General features: G+C 45.1%; 1 protein-coding gene across 1 annotated transcript in view; it reads right to left on the bottom strand.

Annotated features, from left to right (window-relative positions):
- Myo1e (myosin IE) overlaps positions 1-23,482 on the bottom strand; it is a 188,502-nt gene that overhangs the window by 17,461 nt on the left and 147,559 nt on the right. Inside the window, exons 18-25 of the mRNA XM_032909239.1 lie at positions 21,648-21,746; positions 18,237-18,381; positions 12,923-13,037; positions 12,230-12,399; positions 10,511-10,656; positions 4,532-4,678; positions 2,861-3,018; positions 2,419-2,508 (exon numbers count right to left, since the gene is read on the bottom strand). Coding sequence (XP_032765130.1) covers positions 2,419-2,508; positions 2,861-3,018; positions 4,532-4,678; positions 10,511-10,656; positions 12,230-12,399; positions 12,923-13,037; positions 18,237-18,381; positions 21,648-21,746 — 1,070 coding nt within the window. The remainder of the gene's footprint in view (positions 1-2,418; positions 2,509-2,860; positions 3,019-4,531; positions 4,679-10,510; positions 10,657-12,229; positions 12,400-12,922; positions 13,038-18,236; positions 18,382-21,647; positions 21,747-23,482) is intronic.

Raw genomic sequence — 23,482 nt, 5'->3', positions numbered from 1 at the left:
CCTGTTTGAAATTAATAACAAAAATTTGGATTGTATTTTATGTGCTTTTCAGATTTCATTGTTCTACAAACTCATTTTTTTAAAGTTACATTTTATAAAAGTATGGTTTGTGATGCTCTGGGAAACTTTAAAATCCTAAGGAATCCTATCCTGAAGGGATAGTTTAGTTGCCTTGCAGGCTGAAGATGTGAGTTCAAGTCCCATTGCCCACAGTAAAAGCCAGAGGTGGTGGCTCATGCTCGTGTATAATCCTAGCATCTGGGAGACAGGAAGGGGTGGGCAGGCACTCAGTCGAGCCTAATTGGCAGACCTCAGGTCCTAATAAGAGACTATCAAAAAAACGTGCAGGTGAAGCCAAGCTAGTGGAAGACACCGACCTCTCATGCCAATACTTGGGAAGCAGAGGGAAGAGGATCTCTGTGAGTATGAGGCCAACCTGGGCTACATAAAGAGTTCCAGGACAGCCAGGGGTATTTAGAGAGATCCTGTCTCAAAAACAAAATAAAACAACCAACGTGTATGGTCCTTAAGGATCAACACTTGAGGTCATCCTCTGGCCTCTACACGGGTGTGTACAACATATATGTGCATCCCTTCTTCATTTCCATCTGTACACATACCACCAACAAGCACACAGACGGATACACACACACAGACACACAGACACACACACACAGACACACACAGACACACAGACACACACAGACACACACAGACACACACAGACACAGACACACACACACAGACACACACACACAGACACACACACACACACAGACACACAGACACACACACACACACACACACACACACACACACACACACACACACACACACACACACACCTCTCCCCCAACACCTGCTCCCCAATATATAAGCAAACCTGAGAAATGTAAAGTTGTGGGTAATTTCTCATCTGACTGTCATTTAGAGCTCGGGGGCTATGCTCAAGGTCAGGTGCACTGTGGGCTGATTTGGCTTGAGGACCCTCTGGCCAGAGCTGAGGTCAAGGAGCTTTCAGATGGTCCTGGCAAGAGGCCAGTACTGTACACTAACACGAAGTGCAAACCCTGCTTCTCTTGGGTCCCTTTGAGCTTGGATGCTCCCCGAGGATTAAAGAAAAAAAGGGGGAAAGAAATCCTGGTTAAGGCGTGCAGAGATTCCGAAGGAGAGAAGAGCTCATTTCCCATTGTTGGACAATGTTCATGCTTAAAGCACAAGTGTGAGATCCTGGGGCAGGAGATTAAAGTATTACTTGGGCACTGAAGCAAATAGGATCCTCTTATCTGCTATGACATGACTCAAATATGGTCCACAAATGATGTGTTCAGGTCTATTCCACAGTGACTAATACTCTACTCTGAGAACAGTCTCTCTGTCTCTCTCTGTCTCTCTCCATCTCTGTCTCTCTGTCTCTCTCTCTCCCTCTCTGTCTCCCTCTCTGTCTCCTTCTCTCTCTCTGTCTCTCTCTCTGTCTGTCTGTCTGTCTCTCTGTCTCTCCCTCCCTTCCTTCCTTCCTTCCTTCCTTCCTTCCTTCCTTCCTTCCTTCCTTCCTTCCTTTTTTCCAAGACAGGGTCTTGGAACTCTCTCTGTAGACCAAGCTGGCCTGGAACTCACAGAGACCCACCTCCCTCTGCCTCCCTGGTGCTGGGAACGCAGGCGTGCGTCACCGCCACCCAGCTGGGAACAGTTTCCTATGGTCTGAACGTTTGTAATTCTCTCAGATATTACTTTACTTTAGGGATGAGGCCTGGATTTTATTTCACTAAGGACAGCGCTTTTCTAGTAATTCATCAGGACATTACCTAGTTATGAACCACTGCTTCGGTATGTGGGTGGAGCCTGGCACAGGTGGGCTGATACCCAGAAACTTCTTGGGCCCCATTAGGGCAGCTTCTGACAGTAAAACGAGCAGCATTCTGCCACTGTGGACAGGAATTCATTTGTCTCTCTCTGCCTTAGGAAGTGACAGAGCTGGGTAATAAAACTCACATTGTTCTCTCTGCTGCCATGTGGGCTCACTGACTTAATTTCTTATGTTTTAGGATCACATGGACAGTTGCTGCATATTTATTAGGTGATGAGTTTCTCCCCACACTCTTTCTTTATTTCCTTTGTGTGTGTGTGTGTGTGTGTGTGTGTGTGTGGTCAGAAGTCAACCTCATGAATTGTAGCTCAGGAGTGATCCACCTTGGTTACTGAGACAGAGTCTCTCAGTAGTCCCAAAGGCTCACTGCTTAGGTAAGGCAGCAAACCATGGGCATTTTCTTGGCTCTGCCTCCCCAGCGCTGGGACTACGAGTGTGCCCAGCTTTTATGTGGGTGCTGGAGATTGAACACAAAACACACTGAAACATCTCTCTAGTTCTCCAAACATCTTTTGTAAGTTGTCCCTCTGCATGGTGCGTGCTGGGCTTACCTGGGGGAGCAGGGGCGGCTCTCATTGGGTAATTGTTGTTAGTTCCACCGGAATACCCTCTGCTTGAGACGGTGTTTCTTCTGGTGGGACCTGAAATAAGCAACCAGGGATTGAACTCACATCACCACGCTTGGCAGCAAGCACCTTTACTCACTGAGCCATCTCATTAGCCCCAAATCCAGGTTCTTGTCTTTATATCAGCCCAAGCAAATGATATTAAACACAGCTAGAACATGAATGCCAGGGACACCAATGTACAAGAATACATCCGTTTAGCAGCTCCATCCTGCCCATCCTCCTTAACATTGCTTAGTTTCCAGTGCCCTATCTTTTGAGAACCCCACCACAGCCAGCAAGGGAAACAAGACTCCTTGATCTCAGGTGTGCACAGAAGAGACAGGTATGAGGTACCAAGCAGTAGGGGCAGAGCCGGGACACTTACGGGCGTTCTTGGGCAGCCCAGGTCCAATGCTGACCTGCAGCACTTTGTTGCTGGGCTTGAGGATGGCCAGGTCACCGAAGCCTTGGTAGAACTGCACTTGCCGGGAGCCCCCAGCACTCCAGGGACCCCAGTTCTCCTTTTTCAACTTCAGTTCAAGGCTGTGACAAGCACATGGATTGGAATTATGAGCCCAAAGGAGCTAGTGAGGAAATGGTGTTCATGAACTAATGGCTGTAGGGAAGGTGACAACCGTAGGATGGGATCAAACCAAAGCCACCTAGTCTTCAAACGGAATGATAATGTCAGCATGGTATAGCTGTTAGGTGATGGCTTTGGAGTTCAACATCTGTGAGGACCCTGTTGGTGAGCAGGATTCCTCATTCATATCACAGGTTCACCCTCAAGAAGGCCAGAGGAGCCTGCCTGAAGGACAAGAGGAAGGAACAACTTCCCTGATGTCATTTTTTTTTCCTGAATGGAGGAGTGAGATGTCAAACACAAGATGGTGGAAGATTCCATACTATATAGACTTTGGCTACTGTTCAGTTATATTCTGTTACTCTAGTGCCATCACTCACTCAGCAAGGGGAAAACTAACAAACAAATAAACAAACAAACAAACACCCCTACCAAAACCCAAATGGGATGGAGGGTATGATGGTTAGTTTTAATGATCGACTTGATACAATCTAGAATCACCTGAGGGAGAGCCTCAATAAGGTGCTTTCTAGATCAGGTTGTCCTGTGGGCAAGTGGGAAACTTGTTTTGTTTACTAATGGTAATTGATGTAGGAAGACTCAGGCCATTATGGGCAGCACCACTCCCTATTCAGGCAATCCTGGACTGCATATGTATAGGGAGTACCAAGCATGAATAAGCATACATATGTTAATTTCTCTCTGCTCTTGACTGTGAATGTGACAAGATGTGACCACCTGTTTCAAGTTCCTGCTTTGACTTTCCTGGTATGGGGGAGTGTATCCTGAGTTCTGAGCCAAAAGAAATGCTCTGCACACCTATGTGATGCACTGCATATTCTGTTCTTTGACTTAAATAATGATTCTAAGTCACTGTCTATTGTCAGGTTCCTTCATCCTGGCATTGCAGTCTTATGATTACCTAATTTTTATGAGTAAGAAGAGATGGACCCTATTTCTACTCTATAGATAGGGAAATTTAAGGAAAACTGAACAACTCTCGCTTAGCAAATGTGAGATTCGGAGCTCAACAATGTGTAGTGTCTTGCCCATTAGAACGTTTCACCAAGACATATAAGGATGAGCCAAGACATAAGACATTGCTACCCATATCCCAAGTCCTGATTCCTACCAACCACCTGGAGAGTCAGAACCCTTATTCTAGTCACCTTCTCCTGCTTCCGGCCTGACTCTACCTTTACTCTGCTACACCTGCTTTCCCTTGTCTTCCTTGAGTGATCTTTGTGTAAATAATAATAAAAAAAAAGTCTTTTGATGATTTGATTATTTTGTAGAAACACAAATGTGACCCTAGCCCATGCCCACCCAGGCTGTCTTCAGCAGGCCCCACTGTTTCCAGAGACACTGAAGTACCCAGGGTATGGACTGCTGAAGCGATGGAACTAATCAGACCACACAGCCCACCGTGAAGGTCTCCCCACCTCTCGTTCTAGACTTCATATCCCAACTCACGTATTGCTGAATTTCAGAGGTAGTTGCTTCTGGGTTTTTTCCTCATATCGCTTTGTTAAAAGGCTCAGGAACTCTGTTTTAAAGACGGACTCAAGCAAACTGTCATACTCTTGCTCATGGAGAATGAAGATGTCATCCTGCATGGTACTGAAAGAGGTCAGACACAGCATGAGCCACGATTCTGCTCACCCACCTGCTCTGTCATTATCGTTTGGAGGCAAGGAGAAGGGTATGCACGTTAAACACTTGTCATTGTAACGCTGAGTACTGTACACACTGAACCTGTTCTGAACACTGCTAAGCTATATATGAGGCCCCTCAGTACTACTTTTACTCATTAAAAAACATCCTGTAACAGAACACTAAGCTCTTTCTCCTACCTCCTTTTCCTTGTTCCTGTCCCTACCCCCTTCTCTTCTTTCCCTCTCATAATATGTAAAACCACACCAGGAGATGGCTCAGCAGGGAAAGGTTCCTGCTGACAAGCAGGACCTGCATTCGAGTTTGATTCTGGGGATACGCACAGGGGAGGGAGTGGACCAATTCCTGCAAGCTGACCTCTGAGGTCCAGAGGCCTGCTGTGGAATGTGCACACTGCCCTCCTCCCAGTAAATAAAATGTAATCATGAAAAATAAGTAATAGTATTGCTTCAAACAGAACACAGACTAAGAACTACATAATAAAATCGATGAAATCTGCTTTCAGAGAGAAGTTGAGGGTTGGAGAGATGGCCCCGTGGTTAAGAGGACTTGAGTTCAATTTCCAGCATTCACATTGGGCAGCTCACAGCTGCAGTTCCTCTGGTCCCTGAGGATATGAGGATACCTGGGCATGTGTAACACACACACACACACACACACACACACACACACACACACACACACACACTAAAATTCCTTATAAAAAAAGAATTTGATGGCTAACCACTATGGTAAGTAAAACACTTCCACATGGTTTCAAAATTAAGAACAAATAGTCTATATTTAAAGAATATATTTTAAGGCCTAAAGAGATGGTCCAGAGGTTATGAGCACTGGCCTCTTTCCCAGAAGACCCTGGTTGGATTCCTAGCACCTAGATGGTTGCTCACAATTGTCTGTAATGTCAATCTTAGGGGATCTGAGGCGCCCTTCTGACCACTGTAGGTATTACACATGTGCAGTGGTGCACACACAAACATGCAGGCAAACACTCACTCATGTATATAAAATAAAAACCAAGGGAAAAATGAAATACACTTAAAACTCTACTTCTGCTTTTAAGACTTTAGATTAATAAATCTATTTTTTTTCAGGATTATAATTTACAATGATCCTCATGATGACCTCTTAATGTCTCAGAAGAACTGTACTAGGGGGCAGAAATTCGGAGAAGGAAAGTATAGTATTTGTAAAGGAATAATTATTCCACCTATCTCTTTAACATGGCTTAAAGGAAACCCACCTTCCTAGGGGTGGTCTCTTGGTGTTTGACCTACCCAACTTGAATGTCAGGTCTCCACTCAGGCGAGAGGGGTGATCAGTTTTCCCTTAATGAGCCCTTAGTGTTACTCAGGTCTGACATGTTTGGACAAGCCAGCTTGCCGGGTGGTACTTTCTGGAAGACTATTCATTACTCAAGAGATGGAGTAACACCTTGAGGGGTTTAATGTGCTTAGACTTGAGTGACATTATCTATTTAATTCATATATGTGTGTATGTATACACATATATGTACATACATACATGTGTGCGTGCACATGTGTGCGTGCACACGTGTGCATGCAGGCAGACTCAAAACTCATGCCAGTCAGCAGCGTGAATCTGAACGTGAGATTAATTTGGACCCTTCAGCTGTGAGTCATCAAATTTAAGAGCTCTTCTCTTAAAGTCAGTCAATCTTCCTCTACTCAGCCCGGGCTCCCAGGATAGAAGCAAAGCTTTTAGGTTTATTTACTCTTTAAAAAAGAATCAGACTTGTGTTTGGATTCACCCCTGTCCTTCTATACACACAAGCAGCAACTCCCTACAGTGGCCCGTGGCCCGCTTTCTGAAAGGTCTTCTGCCTGAACTGGCTCTGAGTTCCCCTCCCCAGTGACTTACTGCATTGCCAACAACATTTGAAAGTTCTTTTCCACTCTTTTAACCAACAGGTCATCTTTTTCAAAAGTGTCTGTTACAACATAGACTAAAGCCCCAAAGGAAGCTTTATTTTTTAAGTTCAAAAGGCCATTTCCAAACACAGTGTGTCTTTATTTAAGTCTTTTAAACCATTTTTCCTGACCATGAAATAAAGGATCCTTTTAAAAAACTGGAAGATCAAGAGGCAGATGAAATTTTAACAAGCTTTTCCAGAATTCTGTCCCCCAGAGACATTAGAGCAGTGGTTCTCAACCTGTGTGGGTGGTGACCCCTTTACAGGATCACATAAGACCATCGGAAAACACAGATATTTACATTACGATTCATAACAGTAGCAGAATTACAGTCATGAAGTAGCAATGAAATAGTTTTATGGCTGGGGGTCACCGCAGCATGAGGGACTGCATTAAAGGGTTGCAGCATCAGGAAGGCTGAGAGAAACTGGACTAAAGGCATCAGATTTAGAACCTCCCTACCCTGTGTGTGTTGGGCCTATGTCAGGAAGACCCTCCACTCCATCCTCCTGGAAGCTGCTTCTGTGCCTACAGGTCACAAGTTCACTTGGGTGTCTGTTTCCCACTCTGTAAGTAGAGGAAGCCTGAGAGGCAGGAATTAGATCTCATTCATTTTGAATCACAGGCAGCAAGTTCAGATTTTAATACCATTCCAGGTCAGTAAAGCACGTAGTGAGAGGGGCTCTGTGTGTGTGTGTGTGCACACACTCACACACACACACACACACACTTATATACATACAATACACATATATACACACACAATTACATACATACACCCACACACAATACCATATGTATACACACTTATATGCACACACAAACATATGCACTCATATACATTCACACTCACATACATATATGCATACATTCACATATACACATATATTCACATACTTATACATACTAACATACATGCACTCATACTCACATTCATACACAACACTCACACACATACACACATACACACACTTAGACACATACATGCATTCACACACTCACATACACAAACACACACACACACACACACACACACACACACACACACACACACACACAGCCAGAAACCCTCATCCAGGGCCTTTCGCAATCACTTTCTACCTTACTTCATTGAGATAAGGTCTCTCACTGAACATGGAACTCAGCCCAGGGATCCCCCTGTCTCTGCCTCCTTGATGCTGGGATTCCAGGAGAATTGCCACTGTGCTTAGCTTTTCTGTGGGTGCTGGGGAATCAAACCCAGGTCCTCTTGCCTCATCGGCAGTCACATTACCAACTGAGTCATCTGCTCATTCCCCTGTCTCCAAACTTTAAGGCAGAGTCCCCTGTAGGCTGTGCTGGCTTCTGACTCATGTGACTGAGGAAGACACTGCTGTCTGCTGCCTGCTGATCTGATTTTGATCTCTGGCACCCACACAGCAGAAGGTGGGAACACTTGTGTTTATTCATTCTATAAACCCTTCTTCTACACACAAACTAGGCTACTTTAAAGCAGAGACTATATATTTCTTCTCAGCCATTTGGCTAAGAACAAGCATATAGCAAAGTATAAATATTATATTATTTTATGCTTAATATTTCAGTATGTGCCATTAAAAGGTACAATTTCTTTATATATAAAAGTAACCACGGGACCATTATCATACCTAAAGAAATGAGCATTAAATCTTCCATATCAAATATTTACTATTGCTCATATTTCCCAGACTGCTGCTTAATTGCTTTTGGATGGTTGGATTGTCTGAGGAGGGGTCTGGGAGCCACTTCTTCTTACTGTCACTTAGGCCATAGAGTCAGTAGTGGGCTCAGAGATCAAGCTTGTGGGATACTTGATGGTCTGAACCAGAAACATAGCCGAGAATTGTTAGTTCAGCCAAAAGCCAACTAGTAAGTCTCATAAATTCTTAAAAACACATACAGATGTTGCAACCTTTTTTTCCCTCGAGTGCAAGGCAACTACTCCCTGCTTTCTTTACACCCCACATTGAAGTGTTCTGAGACAGGGCCCCACAATCACCACACCTACACTAGCACTATATGCCACCATGATTAATTTCAACGTTAGGCTCAGTCCTGCATAGCCCACCATCTTCCTGGTTGCTTAACTAACGAGATTGTGAATTGCTGGCCTAACGTAATGTGTCTAGAACATGGGGGAACAATATTAGTTGTGGTAAATGGGAGGCCGGGTAGGTGTGGTGTGCAGACATGACTAAATGTTAGAAGTTTCTCCCTTAGAGCTACGAAAGCTCTAAAAAAGAAAGGTCATAAGGATATGGGCCTGCGGACCACGCATGCTGTGGAGGGAGATGGAGAACAAACTGGTTCTACTAGGTTTACTGGTTTCACTCCCTAGAAGGAAGAATTGGAGAATAAACAATCACACTGGATAAACCTTAAAGATGCAGTAATGAGGCAGAAGGTGCTTGACTTGAGGGTGGCCAGCTTCGTGAGGATCTAGTCAAATGATGAAGTCTGATGGACCAAAGACAGGCCTGGGCAAAAAGGGCAGATAAACCAGGCTCCAGCTTCCGTAACAACAGCCTCCAGATGTGATTTCCTAGCTTTTAGCCACCACAGCTAACATGGTTAGACAGCACATTTCGGCCCACCCAGTTACATCCTGATCCTGTGTCTTCTCAGGCATGGAAAAAAAGAGAACATCTTCCCATTGGGTTCATCAGAACATTGATGGTGGGCAGGAAGGATGTGGCTAGCAGGGTGTAACACAGCCAGTGAACCAAAGCAGAAAGTGACCCAGACAGACAACAGCCAGAGCCCGCCTCGGGGACCCTGGCGCTTCTTGAGGTAGTGTTGAAGAACGCTGCTATATTCCTTGGCTTAGAATTCTCCCACATCCTGAGTTAGCATTTTGAACATTTAATTTCACTGTTTCGCCTAGCCCTTTAGCCAGGAAAATTGGGAATAGAAAGGAGAAGCCACAGAGACACAGGCAAGGATGGATACACTACCAATGTGTTTTAGATTATTCCACTGCAGACGTGATTTCTAGCCTGGTGAGTCAGGGACCTGGGCATGTGAAGACCCTGCTTTCTGAGTAGGGAGGCTGCGGACAGAGCCCTGAACTTGGGTCCACTTCAGTGAGAGAAATTGTCCTGATTTGTCACATAGATGAGTTACATTATGGAAGCGTTATAAGGACACTGGCTAGACTTGATTGGTGGAATTGACCAGGTGGCAACTTGTTCTTGGAACCTTACTCCTGTGCTGTTAAGACTCTCTGAGACTACAGTGTTCAGATCCTCAGTAGGTATCGTATACATTTTATTTTTAAAGGTTTATAAATGGGGCATGGCAGTGCATACGTGTAATCCCAGGTACTAGGGAGGGAGAGGCAGGGGGGTAGCTGCAAGCTGAAGAGCATCCTGGTCTACATAGTAAGCACCAGGCTGGCCAGGGCTCCACAACAACATTCTGTCTCAAAAAAGTGAGAGAGAGAGAGAGAGAGAGAGAGAGAGAGAGAGAGACTCTCAGGTTATCAGGTTAGGCAGCAAGGATCTTAATTCACTGAACTATCCCTTCCAGCCCTTCTTTGATATATTTCTTTCACTCATTGATTGATTGATTGATTCATAGACAGTCTCGAAAATCCCAGGAGGGATAGCTTTTCAGTCTAAGATGACCTTGAACTTCCGATCATCTTGTCTTCACCTCTCAAGTGCTGGGATAGCCCCAAGCACTCTAGCAACTGAGCTCCATCCCAAGGGAAAGTGGAAAGCCTGTTCTCCTCATTGTGAGCCTGGTGGTCTGTTGGCACAGCAGGTGGTGTGTGCTGTGGAGAAGAGCATTGGAAGACGCCCTGCCTCAGCCATTCTGCGCTCACCTGAGGGACACGGACAGGATCCTTTCCACCTCGATCTTCCGCTTCAGGACTTCCTTCACAAGACCTTTGTCCGGGCCTTGCTTCACCTTCTCCCTTCCAATTAAGTACAAGCACTTTGGGGTTAGCAGCAGGTCTCGCTTGACACCCTGTGAGGAGAGGGACTTTCAGAAGGCAGCCAGACATGGTCAGAGGGACAACTGTGACGATACACCACTGCTGCTGTCCTGCGTGTTGAATGGCTACTGTGTGACTATTGACTCAGGCCCCTTGACGGAGAAGAGGCTGGCATGCATGACGATTAAGACACTTGACTTTTGTTTTTAACTTATGAGATGGCATTTGCATGTAGTTCTATAGTAAGGTATCAGGACACCAAGTGTAAAGGGACAGTCAAACATGGTGACTTTACAAAGGATTGTTACACCGTGGTCCTCCCTCCAGCCTCCCTCCAGTGTCTGTAGGTACCCCCTGTGAATCCACACAGATGGAACAAGCTGTCACCTGGTCAATTCCACCAATCAAGTCTGGCCAGTGCCCTTATAACGTTTCAGTAATATAACTCATCTATGTGACAAATCAGGACAGTGGAAAATAGACCTATTTCCGCTTTACAGAGTCACTGTGGTGAATAGGAACGGCCCTCAAAGACTCATGTGCTAGAATGCTTGGCCATAGGGAGTGGCACTGTAATGAGGTATGGCCTTGGTGGAGGAAGTGTGTCACTGTGGGGTTTGAGGTCTTCTATGTTCAAGACACATTCAGTGACACAGTCTCCTGCTGCCTTCAGATCAAGATCCAACACCATGTCTGCCTGGAGGCTGCCATGCTTCCCGTCACGATGATAATGGACTAAACCTCCGAAACTGAGCCAGCCCCAATGAAATGTTTTCCTATATAGGAGATGCCTTGATGATGGTGTCTCTTTATAACAATAAAACCCTAAGATAGTCATTAATAAGCAAATAGTATACTTTAGAACATACGGCCGACGACCTTATTACAGAGCAGTGCGGGATCCCTGAAAGCACTCCCCACAGCAGCTGGCCTATGAAGGTGCAAGAAATGACCTCCTTTTAGCAGAACAATATCTTTCTTATTAAGTCAGCGCTGTTATTTGCTCAATTATTCCTTCTGACGAATGTAAGAAGTTGCTTTTTAAACCGTCAGTGGCGGGTGTGCCTCAGGTGGTCGTGTGCCCGCTTAACATGCAGGAAGCCCTGGGCTCAACCCCCTGTACTACATACACTGGGCATGGTGTTGTACACTTGGAATCTCAGCACTCCAGACGCAAGAGAAAGAGGATCAGAGGGTCAAGGTCATGCTGGCTGCATACGGAACTTGTGGCCACTCAAGTATGAGACTTTGTCAGAACAAAAAGGAAAAGCAAAGAGTCTACTGAAGAGAGTACTGTATGGGTGTATAAAGCGATTATATTGAGATATTAGGATGGGAAGTTCTTTCTGGCACAAACAAACAGGGCATAGAAGAACTTTAATGCACACCTTATTTTGCAAAACTAAACATGTGACCATGTCTGTGTACAAAGGTTCTGAGGGTCATACACCGTGCTAACGGTGAGCCTTGGTTATTGTTACCCGCTGTTGTTTTTTAATCTGGGTTTTTACAATTTTTTCTTCAATCTGCAAAATCACAAGCTATTATTCTTGTAAATGAATAAGGTAAACTCGGTGTGGCTCTTAAGAGGGTGGCAGTGCATACCTTGAACCTCCTGTCATACTTGGTGACTGTGTCAGCAAAGTCAATCTTCTCTCTCTTGCCCACAAACTGCTGGAGCTCCGGGTGCTCCTCCATCCCGATGTAGTCCCCGATGAAGTTTCGGTTGATGCTGTGTCTCCTCCTCTCCTTCTTGTTCAACAACAGGTCTGAGGCTACAATGCCCAGGGGAGCAGAGAAAGAAGACGGATCAGCGGGGCAGGAAGAAGGGGAGGATACGTAGAGTGAAATACACAAAGATTCTAAATGATGCAAGATTAGGCAATGCACACTGTAGGCAGTCTAAGAAACATTTTGTAATCTTATTTAAGCTCACGTTATTTGATTTTTTGAGAGGGTCTCACTGTGGTGACCAGGCTGGGCTCAGACTCAGAGAGCCGGCTGCCTCTGCTTCCTGAGTGCTGGGAGGAAGGCGTGCACCAGCACTCCGGGCGTCACACTGATTCTCTCTCTCAGGGAGTCAGGGGGAAGGGTCTCCAGGTAAAGATGCTTGCTACCGAGCCTTTTGACCCACAGTGGAATGAAATATCTGCCTCTTCAAGTCGTTCTCTGATTTCTGCTGTGAGCTAAGACACAGACGCACACACACACACACACATACACACACACGCGCACGCGCACACGCACACGATAAAAAAATTTAAATGTTAAATGGATGAAATAAAATGATGGAAATACCGTCTTCTCTCATCTGGACATACTTCTTGCGGGCCACAAACTTCCTCCATGTTTTCTGTATCACGCGTGCGTACCCATCATACTTTCTCTCTCTCATCTCTTCCAGAAGAAATAGCTACGACAGCAGAGAGAATGCATGTGAGCCAATCCATGCGCTCCGAACCACTTTTTATATTGATTAAAAAACATTTACTTTACGTCTATGAGCATTTTGTCTGTGTGTATGTCTGTGGGTCAGTTACACCCAGCGCCTTTGGAGCCTAGGACAGGGCGCTGCAGCCTCCAAAAGCAGAGTCAAGGATGGTTGTGCGCTACCAACAGCACGTGCTCTTCACGGCTGAGCCATCTCCAAACATCAACTTTTGTTTTTCCAAGGAGGCTCAGTGCACTGAAGAAACACATAAGAAGCAGCTTCTATCATGAACAAAATGATTACTATGGGATGTCGTTGATAAGCACTACCCACATTTTATTTATGCTTCCTCCCTTAATGGGAAGGAAAATGGCTGAGTCTGAACACGCTAAAACGGTCTCCACCTTCCCTTGCTCACAGGCTCTATGGCTTTTTCCTCTTCCTTGGTCTAAAGAGGAAGCAGGTAGCCAGATCAAATGAGCGGATGTAGCTTGCTGCAACCAGCCTCAGAATAGAACCTTCCAGTTTCTGCCAGAACTGAGCTTGAGCTGCTGTGGGAAGAGGGCTGCCCTACTTTTGGTAGCATGGAAGTCCAGACTTCCTGTCTCATGCAATCTCTAAGGAGCGGCTAGGGCACAGGGCAGAAACCATGGCGGCTGCAGCCAGACTGGAGACTTGGACTCGATGGAGAGCTGGCACAGCCCAAGACAGACCAGGGGAGCCAGGTCATGCAGACGGATCACGCTGATCCGTTTCACACTCAGCTGTGCTTTGGAATCATGAAAACTAAGGGAGCTACAGGAATCCTTTCAGACAGCCCCTCACTCCTCAGAACACTCCCGTCCACTTCACAGGTGAGAAGGATGGACCTAGATGGGGCAGGACTGAAGAGAGGACCTAAGTTTTCTAGGCAGTGACAGGCCCCTCTTCACCAGAACTAAGCTGTCTCTAGATCTGCGCTCCATTGGTTTGTAAAGCTGTGGAAACTCCTCATCCACTTCCGTGTAGTGGTTTACGTAGCCATTGAGGGGAAAAAGATAAAGCAGACCAGTGTAAGCTCTACAGGTAATGTGTAGTCACCACGAAAATGGTCCAGGAAGGGGCCAGAGAGAAGGCTAGGCAGTTGAGTGTTTATTGCTCTCACAGAGGGTCTGGCTTGGGTTTCCAGCACCCACGTGAGGAAGCTCACAACTGCCACAGCTCCAGGGACTCTGACTCCTCTTCGTGATTTTGCAAGCACCCGCATTCAGGCACACATATGCCCACACGGACATGCATACACAAATAAATAAAAATTAACACAAATAAATCTTAAAAAAATTTCCAGAAGTAAACAGGGGACTTGGTTTGAAGGAAGCCGATAGTGTTTCTGTGTTCATCTGAGCATACATTTACATAGGAGCCACATTCTTGCCATTCAGTGTCTCCTAATCACAGCTCTGGATGCCTCGAAACACCCAGAACGGCAAATGCCAGTGAGGTGGAACACCAAGCCCTACAGCCTTCAGCATAATCCCAGCCGGAGTGAGGAACAGACTTCTAGTCCTAACTGTGGCTTACAGCTTAGCAACTGTGCAGATGCTTAAAGTCTGAGCTCCCTGGTTGCCCGTGGGAGAATGTTCGTTGATATTCCCCATCTTGGTTTTTCCCATTTCTGACTGAGGCTGGTTTCCCATTTTCCCAGAGCTCATCTGATAGGATGTAGGTAATACCTCTGTGACCAGAAAAAAAAAAAAAAGGATGTGACACCAACAGCCAAGAGATTATTCCAAAGTATAGGTGGGTTTCGGGCGTTTCTCTGGTTTTTCTTTTCCTCCCCTTAGAAGCCCAGGGGGTTAGACATCAGGGAGGCTTGGGACTAAAGGGCAAGAGAAAAACCAAACATACAGTCGCATAGAACAAAACATAAACTCTCTGGTGTCTGATGTCTTAAGCCAGTTTTTGAAGAAAAGAGATCATTCGGTATGTATTGGACAACACCTAAGAGGTAGGGCAGGCAAAAAACAAAAAACAAACAAAAACAAAAAACAAACAAAAACAAAAAACAAAAAAACCTCAAAGTGGCCTTGTTTTGAAGATTTATTTTTATTTATGTGTATATGTCAGTGTGGGGACCCCTCCCTGGAAGGCAGAAGAGGTCATGGGAGCCTCTGCACTTGGAGGCAGTGGTGAGCTCCTGATGTGGGAGCTGGGAACCGAACTTGGTCCCTGGAGAGCAAGAAGCTCCTTTAACTACTGATTGGCTACATAAAGGTTTTATAAAACAAACTCTGGAAACAGTGCTTTCAAGTTAAGACCACATGTGCACAGAAGGGGGCGGGGAAGGGGAGAGGAAGGTGATGGTGCGTGTGAGTGCGCCCGTTCAGAGATGGAGGACAGGGGAGCAAGAGATGGCCAACAGCTGTTGGGAGGAAGGCACGCTAAAGACCAGAATAGACATGGGTTTCAGATATAAATTCCGAAGCTCAATTAAATCACAAGAAAAAATCAGAGAAAACTACTGAGGCCGTTTTAATTATACATGAAGATTTTTCTGAGTTGGAAAGTGATCCTTAGGAGACGTCGGAGCTCGGTGTTGTCCTGACTAATCACTCCAGCCTGTTTTAGATAGAACAGGCTCTGTTCTGTGGGCTGCCTAATGGCGTATGACACAACACTTTCATTTTATATTTGGAAACAAAATTGCTGGGAGACTAGGAATAACTCAGTGTGGAGCAGAGCTACCACAACCTTAGAGACAGGTCTACTGGCGGGTGCCACGTAGTTCTTTAATAATTTCCATGGCTTGCCCTGCCATTCAGCATCTGCCGTCAACACCTCTGAGTCTCAGGCTCCTCCTGCAGACAGAACAGGAATCAGAAGAGGAGACTGCTTTGAGATTTGCCTGCCTGATTTTGTCCGTCCTTCCTTCCTTCCTTCCTTCCTTCCTTCCTTCCTTCCTTCCTTCCTTCCTTCCTTCCTTCCTTCCTAGCCCTGGCTCTCCTGGAATTTACTCTGTAGACCAGGCTGGCCTCAAACTCAGAGATCTGCCTGCCTCTGCCTCTTGAGTGCTGAGAATAAAAGCCTGCACCTTTACTGCCCAGCCAGAATTTGCTTATTTTTTTTTTAAATTTTTTTAAAAGGTTTATTTATTATGTATGAGCACACTGTAGCTGTCTTCAGACACACCAGAAGAGGGCATCAGATCCCATTACAGATGGTTGTGAGCCACCATGTGGCTGCTGGGATTTGAACTCAGGACCTCTGGAAGAACAGTCAGTGCTCTTAATCACTGAGCCATCTCTCCAGCCTTTGCTTATTTCTTGCAACACTATTCATGCCAATGCTATTCCCTCTTGGGCTGATGAGTAAAAATTTCCAACTTCATCATCATTTCTTTTTTTTAAAAACACAACACAACACAACAACAACAACAACAACAACAACAACAACAGGGTCTCATGTAGCCTAAGATGGCCTCCAGCTCACTATGTAAGTGAGGCTGAACTTGACGTTCTGATCTTCCTGCCTCTACCACTCAATTATTAGGATTATAAGCTTGTGCCACATGCTCATCTTCCGTGGTACTGTGGACGTAACCCAGGGCCTGTGCAAGCTAAACCAGTACTTCATCAACTGAGCTACATCCCTTGGCTCTTCCACCACTAACCTTTGAATGGACTTTAGTGATGGTTATAGGAACCTCAAGAAATGATGATGCTTGTGGGGGTTAATTTTAATCGTCAGCAGGACACAGTCTAGAATCACCTGGGAAGGGAGTCTTAAATGTGGGATTATCTAGATAAGGTTGTCCTATGAGCATATCTGGCAAGTGTATCTTGTTTATGCTAATTGAAGCGGAAAGACCTGTCCACTATGGGTGTCACCATTCCCTGGCAGGAGAACCTGGGCTATACTACAGTAGAAAAAGTCAGCTTACCGCAGGCATGCGTGCATCCATTCACTGCCCTCTGCTACTGACTGGATGTGGTATGACTAGCAGCTGCTTTTCCTGTTCCCTTGACTTTCTAGCAGTGATGGACTGTGAACTCAATGAAGCCTTTCTTCCTGAAGCTGCTTTTGTTCTGGTATTTTACCATAGCAACAGGAAAGAAAATGAAGGTGATGTCAAACTTCAGGTCCAGTAATTTTTCCAACTTAAAAAGCAGTGTCCTGGGGTTGGGGATTTATCTCAAGGGCTAAGGGGACAGAATTACTCAGGGCTTTGTTGGGCTGCCCCTCACATGAAGGTACTCCCTAGGGTTTCAGCCCATATCTTTGTCAGTATAGATAAAAGTCTCCATGATTCCCCAGTAGACTTCTGGTAAATTTGTAAAGTATAAATGTGCATGCATGGCTATTTCTGGGGAATCTGGGTCCCACAGTATAGACATTTCTCTTGTCTCATTGTCCCCTAAGAGTTTTCCTCAGCAACTCTTGGTCTTCCAGCTTCCATCCTGGAATTCCCCATGTGTCACTGGCCTGTTTGGTGTAATCTAGTCGAGGACACAGTGGCCCGAGCTTCCCTTATAGCACAAACAAGTCCCTTTGAATATTTCTAACTGAGATGATCATTAACCTCGTTGACTTGATGGGATCTGTAGTAGCCATGGAAACAAATCTCTGGGCATGTCTAAGAGGAATTATTTAGGTTACTAGAGATGGGAAGACCCAGCCTACATGTGAGGGACACCATTTCATGAACTCAAGTGTCAACGACATAGAAAAAGAAAAAGAAAGGTAAGCCCCACCAAACATTGCTCCCAGCTTTTTGACTGGATACTGTGTGACTAACTGCCTTAATGGAACTCGGAGCCAAACTAACAGGGTCCTTCTTTAGGGTACGTCTCAGGTATTTTGTTGTAGTAAGGAGACAAATAATTAAAACAGTAACTTTGGGCAGATTTTGTCAGAGGTTTTGTTACTTAAAAGCAACTTAACTAGTCTGGGCCTTTGACCTTGTAGAGAGGGAAAGAGAACAGGAAGCCATTCTGTCCAGTGACATTTTATCAAACAACTGAATCCATGAGACAAGCAGGTCAGGTTGATGGAGAAGGTGAGATGTGTAGGGGACAGGCTTCCCCGGGAAGGGGGCGCGTCCCATGGAAATCATGAGGCAGAGTTGCGCCAGCATCGGCTGTGCGGCGCTGCAGCTGGCAGAGGCATGATGGGAAGAAAGGCGTGGCCACAGTTGTTACTCACAGACTCCGGGGCTTTGATGAACACTTTACTCCTCCCGAGCTGGAACTGGTCGCTGTCCATGTTGACAGACTGTAGCAGATGGAGGACACCTTGTTTCTCATCTCCTCTCCACACAGGCCAGGTAGCTTTGGTCAGAATGGCATACCTGTGAGGGTGAGAGGGGGAAGAGGTCTTGCTTAAGGTAGATCCTGGGCACCTGGTGGGGCAAGAGGGGCCTTGAAGGCAAATGCACCACTGTGCGCCTGGGTTCCTGAACTGGCTGGTTTTGTGTGTCAACTTGACACAAGCTGGAGTTATCACAGAGAAGGAGCCTCAGTTGAGGAAATGCCTCCATGAGACCCAGCTGTAAGGCATTTTCTCAACTGGTGATCAAGGGGGGAGGACCCAGCCCATTGTGGGTGGTGCCGTCCCTGGGCTGGTAGTCTTGGGTTCTATAAGAGAGCAAGCTGAGCAAGCCAGGGAAAGCAAGCCAGTAAGAAATATCCTTTCATAGCCTCTGTATCAGCTCCTGCTTCCTGACCTGCTTGAGTTCCAGTCCTGACTTCCTTTGGTGATGAAGAGCAATGTGGAAGTGTAAGCTGAATAAACCCTTTCCTCCCCAACTTACTTCTTTGTCATGATGTTTGTGCAGGAATAGAAACCCTGACTAAGACAGTTCCCTCAACTCCACTCAATGACAGGTGATGGAGCTCAATGACCAGAAAGGTCTATCACTTCTGGGCTAACTGTTACAGTATGGCTGCCTCTCCCTCCCTATCCTGGTGTTTCTGTGTTCATGACTTGGTGAAGACCCACTTTCTTTTTCTCTTGATATCTAAAGGTTCCCGTAACATTCTCCAGACAAAGCAAAATGTTATTATTTTTCTTGTTAAACATAGTCCATTCAGACTTCAGCACACTTAACAGCACAAAAAGTTTTACAAAGCTAGGCTACAAAGATCACTTGGTAAAATGCTTGTCACATGAATCTATGAAAAAGCCAGGCATGGCGGTGCACACTGTGATCCTAATGTGGGGAAGAGGAGGCAGGAGGGTCCTAGAAGTTATTGGGCAGCAGAGCTTCCTTGGTCAGAGGTAGGCCAACCAAAGATCCCATTTTATAAAACAGTGCGAGGGAGAGGGCGGATGGGCTGATGGCTCAGCAGCTCAAATCCCAGCCGAGAATGCTCGCACCTGTGTCAGAGCCCTGGGAGCCACGGGTGCTTATGAGCTGGGTTCTAGGAGCTGAGCTCTGGTAGAACAGTGGGTGCTTTTACCCTCTGAGCCTCAGAGATTTTCTTTTTTCTACCTCTTTCTCCTCCTCTCCTTCCTCTTCCTCCTCCTCTTTTTTTTTTTTTTTTTTTTTTTTTTTTTTAGATTTATTTATTTACTATATATACAGTGTTCTGCCTACAGGAATGTCTTCACGCCAGAAGAGGGCACCAGATCTCATTATTGATGGTTGTAAGCCACCATGTGGTTGCTGGAAATTAAACTCAGGACCTCTGGAATAATATTGCTCTTAACCTCTGAGCCATTCCCCAACATTTTATTTCCTTTAAATTTATTTTATTATTTATTTATTTATTTATTTGTTTGTTTATTTATTTTTTGTGGTACTAGTGACTGAACCCAGAATGGTACAAGCCAACCAAGAACTCTACTGCTCTATGCCCAGTCTTGGTTTTGTTTTTATTTTTCCTCTCCTTTTCTTTTTTTCTAATTAATTATGCCTTTTAAAAAGATTTTTTATAAATATTGTTAACATATTTTTAAGAAATATGCATGAGTAATTTTCTTACACATACATATGTGTATCAATCGCCTGGTATCCTAGGAGAGAAAAGAGCATGCCACTATGGATGCTGGGACCTGAACTTGGGTCCTCTGTAAGAGCAGCAAGTGTTGTTCTTAACTGTTGAGTCATCTCTCCAGCCCTCACCAAGCCTGGTTTTATGCAATGCTGGAAACTGAACCCAGAGCTCCTTCTATGCTAGGCAAGCACTCTACTAACTGAGCTATTTGCCCACTGTTCCTGATAACCTATTTCTTAAGGAAATTAAACACACAGAACAATCCCTCAGAAGGATCAAGGAAGCTAGAATAACTTCAGATTTTAAGAACACTCAATTTATCATTTTCAAAACATGTAACACAGGGCGAGACCAATTAAACATAGTTCTATCAAATACACTCTTAGGGGAATATAAAAATCAGTTTAAACATGAGCTAAGCATGGTTACCATGCCTTTAATCCCAACACTCTGGGAGGCAGAGGCAGAGGCAGAGGCAGAGGCAGAGGCAGAGGCAGAGGCAGAGGCAGAGGCAGAGGCAAAGGAGTGGAAGAGGAAGAAGGAGGAGGATCTCTGTGAGTTCAAGGCCTGCTTGGTCGACATAGCAAGGACTACATAGAGATACTCTAAACATGAATTCTGCAAAGTGTTTGAAATTAAATGCCCTAGATTATTTTTTAGTCAGGTTTAGCCCCACCCCTTCCATGTCATAATTGTTGTAAATCCTTGAACCTGGTGGTCCACTCCACAGATGGTTTACTAACCCTGTGACACATTCTATAATAAATCTTTCATATAAAGACAAAAATTCCCCACCCCCCAAAAGAAGGGGGAAGAACATGAACACTTCTCCAAAGAGGAAATACCAATGCCCGGTGAGCTCATGAAAAGTTTTGAATATCCTTTGCCATCTGGGAAATGCAAATCCAAACCAGTGATTTGCCACTTCACTCCCACTAGCAAGGTTAGTCAGATATTAGCATATGTTGGCACAGGCTGGGATAAAATGGAACCCTCAAACTCCGTGGGTGCAGATGCAACATGGTGCACCCACGTGGGAAAAAGCCTGGCAGTAACTCCGAGAGTGAAACATGGAGGTACCATATGACTCAGCCTTCCCACTCCTAGGTCTACATCCCCGAGATCTGGAACGGACGTCCTCTCCAAGGCCTAGAACAGAACTGTCACAGCAGCATTCTTCATAGCGACCCCAAATGGAAGCAACTGATATTTACCAACTGAAGAATGAATAAGTAAAATATGGTATGGCCCACACAATAGCGCACTAGTCACCAATGCAGGAGTGGGAGATGTAGACATAGTACACCATCGATGACTCTTGAAAACACCAAGGTGTGAGAGCAGCCAGTCAGGAGGACATCTATGTGACACAGGCAATGGACGGTGACAGAAACCAGGTGGGTGACTGCCTCCAGGGGGAAGCTGGACTTCTTTTCAGAGAAATAAAATACTCTAAAATTAGTTGTGTAATGGATGTCTGACTCTGCGGCTACACTGAAATCTGTTTGACATGGGTTTAAATGGGTGAATAAGCTCATTTGGACAAGGAAAAAAAACCCCAAAAAACAACAAACCAACAAACAAAAAACCCAGAGTCTGGCATTAACTGATTGGATACCTCTGTAGAAATTTCTGGAAGACACGCCGATAAGCATAACCAGCCCTTCTCACTCGGATGTTTTCCTTGAGACCCAGGTACTCAACTTGATGCTTCACTCTAAAAAGAAGATGGAACACAGAGGTTACTGAAAGATTCTGTTACCCTACCACCTCAACAGCTTTCTCCCCCAACTACCCTCCCTCCATGCCCCAGCCCCACCACAACTGCTAGTACCAAGCTGCAGAGAGCATTTTTACAAGACTGCAATAGTGTTCAAGCTGAGCTCTATGATATTAACTGAAAACTATTATGAACTACTTCACTCATACAAGAGGACATTACACATCTATTTTACAGAACTCCAACAAAATGAAAACCCAAACTCAGGCATGAAGACGGTGCCCATAACCCTAGCTACATGAGAGAGAGAGGGGTGAGATGATCCAACCCATCGAGCACAGAAGTTCAAGGCCATCTTAGACAGTACAGTGAGATCCCATCTCAAAATAACGATCTGGTGAGAGGGCTCAGCAGACAAAGGCGGTTGGTTGCCTTCAAGCCCGATAACTTGAGTTCCATCCCTGGAACCCACACACGAGAGAAAAGAGAGACTTGAAGTTGTCCTTTGCCCTCCATCCATATGCCCTGGCACTCATGTGTACCTCCCTTGAATAAACAAATAAATGTAAACACTAAAAATAATTAACAAAATGAAAATAAATCTCCATACAGTTGACATTTGGATTACAAACAAAAGTATTGGTTTTTTTTTTTTCAACAAAATAAAGAGGGTGCTGAATCAAGGGCTATTGGGGCTATTTTTATCATTAAACTTTAATATTCTGGACTCAATGAGATTACATTTCTAAGATTTTTCAAATGATCAAGTTAATATGTCTCACTGCATAGCTCTGGCTGGCCTCGAGCTCACACAGATTCACCTGTTTGTCTCTTTGGTGTTGTTTGTTTGTTTGTTTGAAGGAATAATGGAGATCTAGCATGTTTCCAAGGGTCTGCTTCAGCCAGGCCTGGCAGTACAGACCCAGCCCATCTCAGTAGAGGGGATGATTACACAGGCTGTACTGTCTGTTGTGATGGCTCTCTTTCTAGCCATGGATTTACAACCTGGGCTTTCATAGGTTTTCTTGAAACCTGATTGGCAGTGTAGAGTTTTTCCTCTGAGCCATAAGAGCGAACTCCTTTGGGACAACTCTTCTTCCTTTTTCCATTTTTTGTGTGCATGTGCACATGTGTGTGCGCACGTGTGTGTGTGTGTGTGTGTGTGAGAGAGAGAGAGAGAGAGAGAGAGAGTGTCTGTGTCGCATGTGCATGTGCATGTGGCTGCTAAAGGTTGATGTCGGACTTCATCTTCTATCTCTTTTCCACCTTATTCAATGAGGCAAGGTCTCTTACTAGAACCCAGAGCATGTGGACATGCCTAGTCTCTCTAGCCAGCTTGCTCTTGGGAATCTCCTGTCTCTGCCTTCCTAGGCTGCAATTACAAGCAGGCTGCCACGTCCACATGGCATTTATTCTGGCTTTGGGGAGCTGAACTCCAGTTCTTCTACTTTGACCACATAGCCATCTCTCCAGCCCCAGGACAAACGACTCTTAACAGTCTTTATATGAAAATACTGTGTATATATTCATGGTACATTTCCCTTGATTAGAAGCAGAGACACTCTAAAAACCTTATTTGAAAAAATAGCTTCCTTTCCCCCTTCCTCCAAATACAAACTCACTATTGTCCTTTTAACGAATAAGAAAAAAAACACAGAAGCACCCGTTTATCTCTCTTTTTTGGAAAACATTTGTTTGTATGTATGGGCACTGTGTGTATGCAGTACCTGAGA

Source organism: Rattus rattus, chromosome 8 (assembly GCF_011064425.1).
Source record: "Rattus rattus isolate New Zealand chromosome 8, Rrattus_CSIRO_v1, whole genome shotgun sequence".
In the NCBI taxonomy this organism is placed as follows: Eukaryota; Metazoa; Chordata; class Mammalia; order Rodentia; family Muridae; genus Rattus; species Rattus rattus.
The sequence above is the reverse complement of the archived record's forward strand: the minus strand, read 5'-3'. Positions and strand labels throughout refer to the sequence as shown.